The sequence below is a fragment of the Oscarella lobularis genome, chromosome 7 (genome assembly GCF_947507565.1).
Source record: "Oscarella lobularis chromosome 7, ooOscLobu1.1, whole genome shotgun sequence".
Taxonomy (NCBI): domain Eukaryota; kingdom Metazoa; phylum Porifera; class Homoscleromorpha; order Homosclerophorida; family Oscarellidae; genus Oscarella; species Oscarella lobularis.
Window position 1 is genome coordinate 862,536 of NC_089181.1, and position 10,316 is coordinate 872,851.

A 10,316-nucleotide genomic window follows, 5' to 3' on the forward strand; every position below is an offset into this window, starting at 1 on the left:
GTTGAACTAGAAAGCACGTGACTATGGTTAACAAAACTCACCAACTACAGAGTACGAGTAGGGAGAGCGAAGTTAGTCGATAAATCCGCTGCCATGGCTTTGAGAGAAATAACACAATGACCAGGCAACAGATTTGATTCTACGCCATATACATAATTATAAAATTCTTTCTTGTTCCAGCTCATTTTACTTATGGGCATAAACTCCACTTGTATGTGAAACTTTGCAGAAGCAGATCATGCGGCCATCAGACATCACTTCTCGAATTTATCATAACTCAGGAACTGCTTGCCGAAAAGCACGCGTCTCGAAATGACCTGGTCATGAAAATGGTAGAAGGTCATCACCCACGCTTACCAAGTTCGTATGCATCAGAAAGCTACACAAGAAGAATCACATCTGCAAAATCACATCTGCTTTGAGCAACAGGACATGCCTACCTTGACTTTAGACATGACGCATGAAAGGCTTGGGAAACAGATTGTTTCGCCACGCCTTTCTTGTGACCCGTTCTACTCAGAGCATTTTTACCAGTATCTATCGATAATGTCCCTCAGTCATACAATCGTTGAATTTCTTTGTGGGTACTGTACGTAGCAATTTTCAGCCGGATCCTCTCAACTGAGATTATAAACGGCCACGTCTTGAGGGACAAGTGAGATAAGTTACTGTGAAGAGTTGACTTGCTTGAAAATGCGCTTTGGTTTCTGAAACTGGGCGTCGAGCAGAGCCTGTTCCTCCTGTAAAGTCAGTTACCTCAGATGGCATGGCAATGTTCAGTTCGTCTTCAAAAGTAGCCCAAGGACCTAACATCTCTTTTTTTAACTAAAACTCAAAAGAGCGATTTTTTGCTTACGCACCAGTGTGTTTATCTTTGTCAGCGAAGGACGGAGGCAAGGCGGAGGCAAGGCGGATGTCGATGCCTAAATCTTTTTTCAATCCGGGTCTCGGGTGCTCGACGCCGGCGTGTAAAACTTTCTCGACGGCCGACCTAAAAAACTTTTTTTAATGTTGAACCAGAACGCTGCAAGAACTGCCGTGAAGCAATTACAGTGGGCGCTCGTAAGACGGTCTTCTCTGTACACAGGCAATACACAGGCAGAGTTGACGTCATCCTGGCACGCCAACAGATCCGCCCGATACGGGATCTGAGCAGAGATCGCCACGAAAGAACGTTTATGGCAACTGCTTCCAGCGACGTTTCGCCGACGAACAACGCCCGTGAGCTATTCAATCCCATTCCGTTCGTTTAGCGACGTCGCCTCTGTCTGCGCAGCATTGAACGTGGCCAAAGTGGCCGTTTACACGTTCCTGATGGACAACAAGAAACGCCAAGGCATCTTGCTGCCGCTAGAAGACGGCCTGTGCGCAAAGGCAAGCGAGATTCACGAAAAAATGGTCCGAGCGCTCGGCATTCCTTCCGATCACGGGCGTGCCTTCGCGGTGTGGATGACGTCTCCACACCTACGTAAGCCATATATAGAAACACTAAATCATGAGGATTTACTTTTGCATAGAGCTTCAGCTAAAGGATCACCATAAGCCGTGTGTCATCAAAAAGAAGTGGAAAGCGATGGTTGCTAAATTCACCAAGGCATCAGTTTTGGAAATTGAGACAGGTATTGATTCTGGGACATTCCGTGTCTTTTTGTTGAGACGTTGATTTCTTGCGCAGACGAACCCATTGTGTCATTTCAAAGAAACTGCTTTCTTCCCGTTGACATAGAGAAGGACATTGCCAATCCGACTGTAATCAAATTGCTCTATTGGGAAGTACGTTGTGAAAGTTGAGAAGAGTAGTGGGAAATCATTACGCTTTTTTTGACGTAGGCAGCAACCAACGTCAATCAGCACAGATATCCTCTGACGGAGGAAGACTTTCTCGAACTGGCTTCCACTCAGTCTATTGTAGAAAATGGTTTCCACCAGCCCTCCACTTGCCGTTCAGATTACTCAAATTTCATAATGTAAGAAACTGAATCAAGTCATCTACATGTGCAAGAGACTTCTCTTTGTAGGGGACGAGTGCAGGCCTATATCCCTTACCAAATACGAAAGTCAACCTGGTCGATGGCTGCTTCGGCTAAGATGTTCGGAACGAAAACGAAAGCGCAGAAGTTGGCCGACAAGTTCGTTGAGAGATATAGGGACAAGTCTGAAACAACCGGCGGTGATGTTCATACCCTGTCATGGATGAAATTGTATCTCAAGTATTGCCGTCAGTTTGATTTCTACGGGTACCTGAGAACAGAACGTTGCTTTGCTCTTGCCCTCGATGCTGTTGTATATATAGATCCGTTTTTTTCAAAGGACAAGTTCAGCATCCCAAGTCTCACAAGGCCGTGTTTGTTGACAGACCGGATAAAGATGTCTACGTTGGAATCAACCCCACGCATTTTCATGTCATCGATGCCATTACGAATGTGAGCACATCGCAACAGGGAGAGAACTGGTTGAGAGATTTCGTACATTGTAGGAAATTCTGGTTGGCGTGCCATTGAAAGACTTGTCTTGGGACTACAAGGAAGCGTCGGAGGAGAGTGACCATCATTTCAGCTCGTTCTTTATTGACTTCGATTGCGAGGGCGAGACGTGCAGTCAAGGCAGCCACGTTCAGATATTCTCCAGACAGGTGAACGAGAGACGAATGTTGAAGCGAAGATGACGTTGTTCGTTGTCTCAGGCTGCTATGATGGATTCCATGGTGTACAGATGCGTCAATCATCTCCACCCGGAAACATTTGCTGCATTGAGGTCGGCGTGTTCAGCGGCAGAAACAGCCTCTTCCGAGTAAGTTTCATTAAGCAAGAGTGCCAAATTGTATGCTATGCTTTTGCTCTTTTCAGCGAGCTCAGAGTGCCACAACCAGGTACAGGAGACGCCTTCAAAGGGATTCTACTGTTAGCGTCACACTATTATTTAGCTCCTAGAAGGGTACATCCGATTGCGATTCTGAAGAAAAAGATGAGCTTACAGGCTTTTGATCTATGAGGTATAGAGCAGCTCGCTCTAGTTTATCGTGTTTGATGAATTATGTAGGGACAATTCCCTTCCCTTACCAAGAAGTATGCGGTGGTACGTCAGGTATGACTCACCGGTTTTATCGAGTGTATTGATACAGTAATAGACAACGGTATGATACGCACCTTCGTAGTACGCGCTGTGTGAAGTCCGCATCCACACTAAAACGACGGCACTGTCTGTTGTTTCTGATTCTTCGGCGAGTGGGGACGAGTCGGGTTGGGCGGCGAACGTGAATGCCGCGTGCTGCGATTTATTCCTTTAGCACTCATCGAACGCTGCGACGGACAGATAAGAAACGGTGGAATTGTGGCGGAAGGAGGGCTACCTTTATGGACGGGAGCTTATTGGTCGGCGCTACTCTTCCCTTGTAAACGTGTCCATCGTGACCGACGATTTCAGTCTCTTCGCCACTAGAAAATTACGATCATAAAATCAAGTAGCAACACAAGTGGGACTTACTCTACAAAAAGTGGGACGCCGTACTCGTCTTCAGCGTATACGTGCCTAAACGAATTCAAAATCAGAGGCATCACAACAGTGGCGGGAGACCTACATTGAACGCGTTGCGTGGACTCTTCGTGGGGGATGAGATGTTAGTGTGTGAGCTCCGCCACACGAGCGTAAAGAGGGAGGTAGAAGGAGAACCTCAGACAATCCCCTAGAGATAACGCAGACATAGAGTGCACGAAACCGACTGCGCTCTCTCGCTGACGTCACCTTCGATGGTGTTGTCGTATTAGGTCAAGCTCGTACGTCGTGTATGCGCGGATCGAACGATGATTGGGTAGAGACTTGGACACGGGTAGTGTGTTCATCGGCTTGCGCGGTGGATGAACAATGACCGGTCGGTCGCACGACAGACAGTTAAAATTGAGCCCCCTGAAAGAGATCGAGTCCCTCAAGGGGAAGACTCACTTTTGTAGCCAACTTACTTCCGTAGTCCAGCCGGGTCGAGATCTTCTCGTTCCGGTTGCTGAGAAATAGGAGCTGAGATCGAAGTTTCAATGCGAGTTTCTACGAAAAAGAAAAGAAAACGTGAAAAGAAACAAATGCTGTTTCGTTTATAGAAGACCCAAGTATTGCTTCAGCGGTTCTAGCTCCATTCTGTCTAATTTTGAGTCGACGTCGGTACTGAGTTGATTGACGGCTCTTTGTAACGCTTCTTCCTAAAATTTTGAAACGCTTAAGATTATGTACCGTGGAGTCCCGTTTTTTTTTACGTGAACGAGCAACTTTTGTCGCGCTTCTCGAATTTCGGAGTCGAGCTTGGAGAAAGTGCTATCGACCCAAGCTCGATTGGCTTTATTTTCGACCGATTTTTGATCAGCTTTATTGTGAACTTCGGCTTCGACGAAATGCCTGTCAGCCTTCGTGTCTTTCAGATCGCCAAGTCCGCTATACAAAGACTAGAAGACATCAGAACGATTCGAACGTAATCGAGGGGGACTACTTTTATGTGATCTTCTTTGATGGCGACTTCTTCTGCCAAGCGTCTCATAAAATCCGCATGTTTGTCTTGCTCCGCTTGTATTTCGTGCAGATGACGGTGCAGCGTGTCAAGGAGTTCTTGACTCTAAAAGAGGACAGGTGCATTAGGGAAATGTCCAAGCGTTCGTAAAAAAAAAACGTTTACAAACGGATTTTCTGGCGGCGGAGTCGCTTTCAGGCTTTGGGCTACCGTTTCGCTCAGTGAACTCAGAGCCTTTTCGATGTCCTCGAGTCGTTCTCTCACTTTGAGCAATTGGGCTCCGTAATCAGTTGAATCTCTTGGAACGTTGCCCTAGAGGGTCTACTAGCAAAGAAATAAGAAGGAAGTCATTGGGCTCATACCTCAGATAGAGAACCGATGTCTTGTTTCAATTCCTCCAGTGAACTAACCAGCCCGTCAAGTCTTTCTCTGAGAGACACGACATCTGACGTAAGGTCAGCAGGAATTTTCATGCTGGCCTGTTGACTCGCCAATTCATTTAGCCTGCCTGAAGCACACACAGAACGTAGACACAACAGGACAAAAAGTCCCTTTAGAATAATACCCTTACTTTCTAGAGCAGTGACGCGAGTTTGGAGCTCGAGTAAAATCGCCGTAACGTTCTCCGAAACGTCCCCTCCGCCACCTTGAGGCATCAAGGAGGCCAAATCGGATGAGCTCACCTTTTCCGACAGGCTCTCCTATCATCACGCGTCAGTTAACGTGGATTACACGTGCTCTAATAATTCTTTACCTGTACTTCTTTTATCTTCGTTGATAGTTCGTCGTATGCTTTCTCGAGTTCCTTCAACTGCCTCTTCATGTTCTCTACTTCTTCGGCGCTGGGAACTTGGCTTAGAGCTGCTTTTAATCGCTCCTCCAGATCGTCCGTGGTGACAGCGTTATTTGGTACGTCCGATTTTAGTGCCCTAGATGCCAAATCTTTTTTCACCGTAGCAATTTCGCTCTAATTATTTTGATCAGAACCGTAAATTGAATACCGTTATAGGTCAAAGCGTACCGTCATCGTATTCATTTTCGTTTGCAGTTCGTTCACCAAAGCCAAACTAGGACCTCCGTCAGCTAAAAATTGCATGTGCTACATATTGCCAATACATATACTGTAACGACTACTACAGGCGGGCTGTTTCTCGAGTGATGCAAGTCTCTCATTCATTGCTGCCAAAGATTCAGCTCTCTAAAAAAATACGTCGAATTTTTATAATAATCAGAGGAGCAAAGCAAACCGTTTTGTCCTTTTCTTCTACCGCTTCGATCCTCCTACCGAAATCCGTCTCCAACTTTCCCAATCTGTCCCGAATGTCCCGCACATCTCCTCGCAACTCTTTCAACTGCTGCAGCTCGTTGAGAACGTCATCGAGAACAGAACACGTCTATAAATTTATTTATTAATTTATTAATTTATTTATGGGCCCTCACCTTTCTTAGACCTTCTTCCGTTCCGTCGACCCGTTTTCCAAGACTCGTCGCAATCCACATGTCGTGAACGGGCTTTCCCCCGTCGACGACGCTCTTCTCGAGCATTTCCGGCAAAACGGCGAGCCCATTCATCTTCTCCTCCAATCTCCTCAGCTTGTTTTCCAACACGGACACGACGTTGCCAGCGCCAACGGCGCGCGAACCGAACAAAGGCGTCGATTCGACGACGACGACGGGCTGTTTATCGTCGACGTCAGGCTCCTCCCCGCTCTTCGCTCGCCCCTCCTCTTTCGAATCCGACTTCTCCGAATCGGCTTCTTCGGGCGCGATACGACTCGTCTTAGCTTCGATCGCGCTTACGTCGTTTTCGTCGTCTCGTTTCGTTGTCGTCGACTCGACGTTCGGACTCGTTTTCGGCTCGACGATTTCTTGCGCGATGTTCGTGGGATATCTCATCGCTAGTTTTCCCATGCATCCGATCATCTCGAGGAGGAGTCGATGCAGGTGGTTGTAGTCGACGACGCCGCACGGTTCCGTGCCCAGCGCCTGACCGAGAAGATCGATGAGGAGACCGTCGGACATCTTCGGCCTCGCGATAACACGATGGTTGCTCCTAGCGATGACGGGACTTTTTGAGAGGAGGAATCCTCCTTTTTTCCCTCTAATTATTCAATGGACGAAAAATTTACGCGTCGATCCTCTATTGGACTGGCGTGAGTTTGACATGGAGGGGAGGGCACCTATCATATTTCTTTATGAGCGACTAATAAATTTTCTTTCATTTCGGAACGCTTTTTTTGGCGTATTGGTAAATTTTTATTGTATGAAGTCATACTGATGTGGGATTGGTGGGATTCTTGACGACTCTTTGAAATAAATAATGCGAGTCGTGATAGGCCGATGGGCCAAGCTGATCAATGGGCTGATAGCCAGCCAGTGTCTTACTCGTTATACGGGTATTTAATGCGTTACTAATCAGCGTTGCTGTAACGACGGAAAAATTACTCTCTGCGTTTTGGTCACTTTTCCTTGCCGAATATGTTACGATATCGTTCTCAGGTAGCCACATTGTCTCTTACCTTGCCTAAGTGTCCGACTCGACGCGTTTAGCAGAACGAACGATCGAAATTGCCGTCGCCAAACCCGACGCGTAAATCGTCTGCGAGACATCGACGCGAACCGCCCCCAAGGCAGCCGAGTCAAGCGAAACAACGCCCGGTCAATTCGATACGAGCGCATCAGCCGCCGCCACCGCGTCACAAAACACTAAAACAGTTGCCGACAGATCGGACAGAATCTTTCAACGTCGTCACGATGGACGAACTGCAAAAGATTCTTCGCCTTACCCAGAAGTCGAATGACGTCGTTCCCGTTCACGTCAAGTCGAGAAGCAAAGCCGTCTTCGAGAAGACGTCGTCTCCTCTCCCGGTTACGGAGACCGTAACCGAAGTGAAGGTCAGCACTTCGTTTTTCTTTTTTGAAAAGGCTAGTTTGTCTTTTGCCAGACGCCTGTTATCTCTGAGGATGGAATCTTCTTTCCCTTCGGTTCTTCGGGCGGGGGTGGCGCTCCTTTGAGAACCGATTCTGGTCACTTGCTGACCGACTACAAGTCCAGGGTCAGAATGAAAGCATTATATCTATCTATCTATATCTATCTATCTATATATATTTCTTAATAAAGAGAGGACTAGCGACTATTCTTTCTGGGGAATCTGATCATGTAATATCGCTTGGTGCGAGTGGCGATAGAGGAAAAAGGGAGAAGAGAACGGTACCTGCTGTTCAAGACGAAATTACACCCGCGCCTTCGTTTCGTTTGAATGTCCCACGGGCAATGAGAAGCTCGTTGACATTTGGGGTGAGATCAATTTGGCGATTTCCTGTTTTAAAACTACCTAAATGCCAATTTTCAATTCCTCAGACTTCCTTTGTACCTGAGGAAGACAAGGCGGCTGCTGACAAACGGCAGTGGCTTCGGGAACTCGGTTCGTTACAATAGACTTGCTCAGACACAATTGGATGACTCATTGTCGTTGTTTTTCCTCGCAGAAAAACAGGTCAAAGAGAAACGACAGCGACGAGATACCTGGGGTCCTCCTCCTCCTCCTCCTCCAAGATCTCTAAATCGCTACAAGGAATTGCCGGCAATAAACTCTCCAACTGCCAGGCCAGTTGCCCGAGCGATGCGAAGTTCAATATCATTCGGAGTAAGACATCCAGCGAGCTCTCATTTCTGTATAAATCCTTCTCTCCTTTAGACCGCATCTGCACCAGCCGAAGACACATCGGTTCAAGACCGAATCAGGTGGCAGCAAGATCTCGGTGAGAGATTTTCTTTAGAGGTCATTTTCGTTGTGAGAATGAGACTTTTTAGCTCAACAAGTCGAAGATCGCAGGCAGTCCCAAGCGAGTTCTCTATCTCCTCCCCTATCAACAGCGACGGGATCTGTTCAAGAGATGAGGTTAAGGGGGGAGGTTTTTATCGTTGCATTGCTGACCTATTTGTTTTAATTGCGTTGCCTGTAGCTCGTTTCATCGCAATCATAGTCGTCTGCTCGATCCAGGAGCGTTGAGTGAGTTGGGAAAGAAAAAGATGAGAGATCAAGAGCACCACGTTAGTTTCTTTGGGATCCTTTTTTTCCCGGTAACCGATTTCTTGCGAAGGCGTTCATTCAACGACAAATTGAAGAAAGGCAATTGCTGAAGCAGAAGGAGCGCGAGCTTCGAGCCAGACAACAGGCCGAAGAGGAAGCAAGAGTGGCGAAAGAAAGAGCCGAGTTGCACGAGAAATGGTTGCGCGAACAGGAGGCGGTGAAGAAAAAAGAAGAGGAGGCGAGGAAGCGAGCAGAGCACTTTGAAAATCAAGTACTTTTAGCAAAACAGGCGGCTCTGCAGGTAAGCGACGCGCCGTTTCTCTAAGAAAAAAGACCGTGACTCGTTTTTGCAGGAGAAGCGCGATCGACTTACGCGTCACGCTCAGAAACGACTTGAAACGGTGCAACAAGACAGGCAGGCGTTAGGTGAGTGATGTTGACTGCCTTTGCATTTTTTCTACCTTTTTTTGCAGTTGAGCCGCCAAAACTGCCGTCCACCGAAGAAGTCGTTCCTGTATCAGCTGAGCATTCTGCGTTTGCCGACGAAGAAAGTAAGAAGCCGAGAGAAATAGGAGTTCTGCCTCGCCTTTCTGTGGTGATGGAGTCGCCCTACTCTGAATCTGTGTACGAAAAAGCCTACGACGATGATCGTCGAAACGAGTCCGACGCCGCCGCCGCCGCCGCCGCCGCCGACAATCGCCGCACTCGCGTTCTCTCCTCTAAACACCGCGCGAAGCAAGAAACGAAAAGGAAAGCGAGTCAGACTCAACAGAGGAAGAATGTGAGATACGGCAGCGGCGGCGGCGCGACGACGCAACGAAACGACGAAAGCGCCAAGCAAGACACGTTGAAACGACATTCGGCTGACGAGAGTGATAAAACCAAACGTCTTCCAGCAACAATCATCGCAAAATCGTACGACGAACGACGCCGGAAATTGTCGCGAGCTGCAGCAGAAGAGAAACGAAGACAGCGGCAGCCTCCATTGCATCCGCTGCTGCTGCTATCTCCGCCGCCGATGCCGTCTCCGCCGCCGCCGCTACCGGAGATTCAGGTTCGAAGAAAAAAGGCGGATAGCGTCTCCACTAAAGAGAAAAAGTCGTCGTCGTCGTCGTCATTGTCGTCGTCGTCGCACCGTGACGTGGTGGTGCAGCGGACGTCCACGTCGGAGTCGCTGTCGTCGGACGCGTTCACCGTTCCAGTGCATCGCACCGACAGCATTTCTCTATTGCCCGGTTTTCGTCGTCGCGACGGCGATGCCGTCGATGCCGCCAGTCGGACTAAGGACTCAGAAGTCACTCTTCGTCTTCCTTCTCCGTCGTTGGACGGAAACGATCACGCGGATCCCGCGCCTGTTACACGTACGGTGTCCGAAGTTCTCCGCCTGACGCGACGCTATTTGGAAAGTAAACATCGAGAGTTCTGTGATGGTGCGGAGTCGAAACAGCTGTTTGATCGCCCACCGGTTTATAATCTTCCAAAGGGGAACGTCAAGGTCAACGTTGACGAAGAAACGAGAAAAAAAATGCTTTCGCAGATAGCAATCCTTAAACAGGTTCGGAATCAAAACCCATTCATTACGCCCTTTATTTGTTTTACTGACCTCTGTTAGTGTATTCTGAAAAAGAAACGAGAATTTGAGGAGGAGATGATGCTCTGTAACAGAGAACAATAACGATGTAAAATAGATAGATAGGTTTTAAGTTAGAACGTGCATGCATTCTTCGACCACTGTAAACTAAATATAATTTATGTTGACATTACCGGAATAGACTTCCTCCTTGATTTAT

The 10,316-nt window shown here is 47.8% G+C and overlaps 3 protein-coding genes and 1 long non-coding RNA gene across 7 annotated transcripts in view; 2 read left to right on the top strand and 2 right to left on the bottom strand.

The window, feature by feature from the left end:
- The window catches only part of LOC136189415 (uncharacterized), a 1,772-nt gene extending 332 nt beyond the window's left edge, over positions 1 to 1,440 (bottom strand). The window contains exons 1-7 of one of the 3 annotated variants that reach the window (XR_010670388.1): positions 1,052 to 1,439; positions 861 to 991; positions 564 to 806; positions 441 to 512; positions 358 to 379; positions 191 to 306; positions 42 to 139 (exon numbers count right to left, since the gene is read on the bottom strand). This is a non-coding gene — a long non-coding RNA (uncharacterized lncRNA). Of the gene's footprint in view, positions 1 to 41; positions 140 to 190; positions 380 to 440; positions 538 to 563; positions 807 to 860; positions 992 to 1,051 lie in introns of all 3 variants that reach the window. The other 2 variants (XR_010670387.1, XR_010670386.1) reach the window with 2 other exon arrangements.
- On the top strand, positions 1,125 to 3,201 carry LOC136189413 (FERM domain-containing protein 8-like). Its single transcript, XM_065977359.1, has 12 exons — positions 1,125 to 1,221; positions 1,277 to 1,468; positions 1,518 to 1,619; positions 1,676 to 1,773; positions 1,831 to 1,967; positions 2,019 to 2,237; positions 2,294 to 2,423; positions 2,477 to 2,632; positions 2,684 to 2,790; positions 2,847 to 2,869; positions 2,924 to 2,992; positions 3,040 to 3,201. Exons 1-11 carry the CDS (start codon positions 1,179 to 1,181, stop codon positions 2,989 to 2,991), a joined length of 1,275 nt encoding a protein of 424 aa, XP_065833431.1. The 5' UTR covers positions 1,125 to 1,178; the 3' UTR covers position 2,992; positions 3,040 to 3,201.
- Positions 3,095 to 6,558, bottom strand: LOC136189407 (glutamine-rich protein 2-like). The gene is made up of 17 exons (XM_065977351.1): positions 5,933 to 6,558; positions 5,740 to 5,886; positions 5,630 to 5,690; positions 5,514 to 5,575; positions 5,247 to 5,459; positions 5,064 to 5,193; positions 4,855 to 5,000; positions 4,658 to 4,804; positions 4,475 to 4,597; positions 4,245 to 4,430; positions 4,097 to 4,190; positions 3,957 to 4,038; positions 3,742 to 3,903; positions 3,578 to 3,682; positions 3,484 to 3,528; positions 3,350 to 3,434; positions 3,095 to 3,299 (listed from the first exon to the last, which is right to left on the bottom strand). The coding sequence occupies exons 1-17, from the start codon at positions 6,512 to 6,514 to the stop codon at positions 3,183 to 3,185; spliced, it is 2,487 nt and encodes an 828-aa protein (XP_065833423.1). The 5' UTR covers positions 6,515 to 6,558; the 3' UTR covers positions 3,095 to 3,182.
- Positions 6,559 to 6,890: 332 nt separating this feature from the next.
- LOC136189406 (coiled-coil domain-containing protein 66-like) lies at positions 6,891 to 10,289 on the top strand. Of its 2 annotated transcripts, none has more exons than XM_065977349.1 (13): positions 6,891 to 6,991; positions 7,043 to 7,387; positions 7,438 to 7,548; positions 7,614 to 7,790; positions 7,854 to 7,917; positions 7,982 to 8,139; positions 8,191 to 8,254; positions 8,307 to 8,394; positions 8,459 to 8,546; positions 8,597 to 8,827; positions 8,880 to 8,952; positions 9,000 to 10,081; positions 10,139 to 10,289. In XM_065977349.1, exons 1-13 carry the CDS (start codon positions 6,971 to 6,973, stop codon positions 10,199 to 10,201), a joined length of 2,565 nt encoding a protein of 854 aa, XP_065833421.1. In that variant the 5' UTR covers positions 6,891 to 6,970; the 3' UTR covers positions 10,202 to 10,289. The 2 variants fall into 2 exon arrangements, with proteins under 2 accessions (XP_065833421.1, XP_065833422.1); XM_065977350.1 differs by having other exon boundaries at positions 6,904 to 6,991; positions 7,046 to 7,387.
- The last annotated feature ends 27 nt before the right edge of the window (positions 10,290 to 10,316 follow it).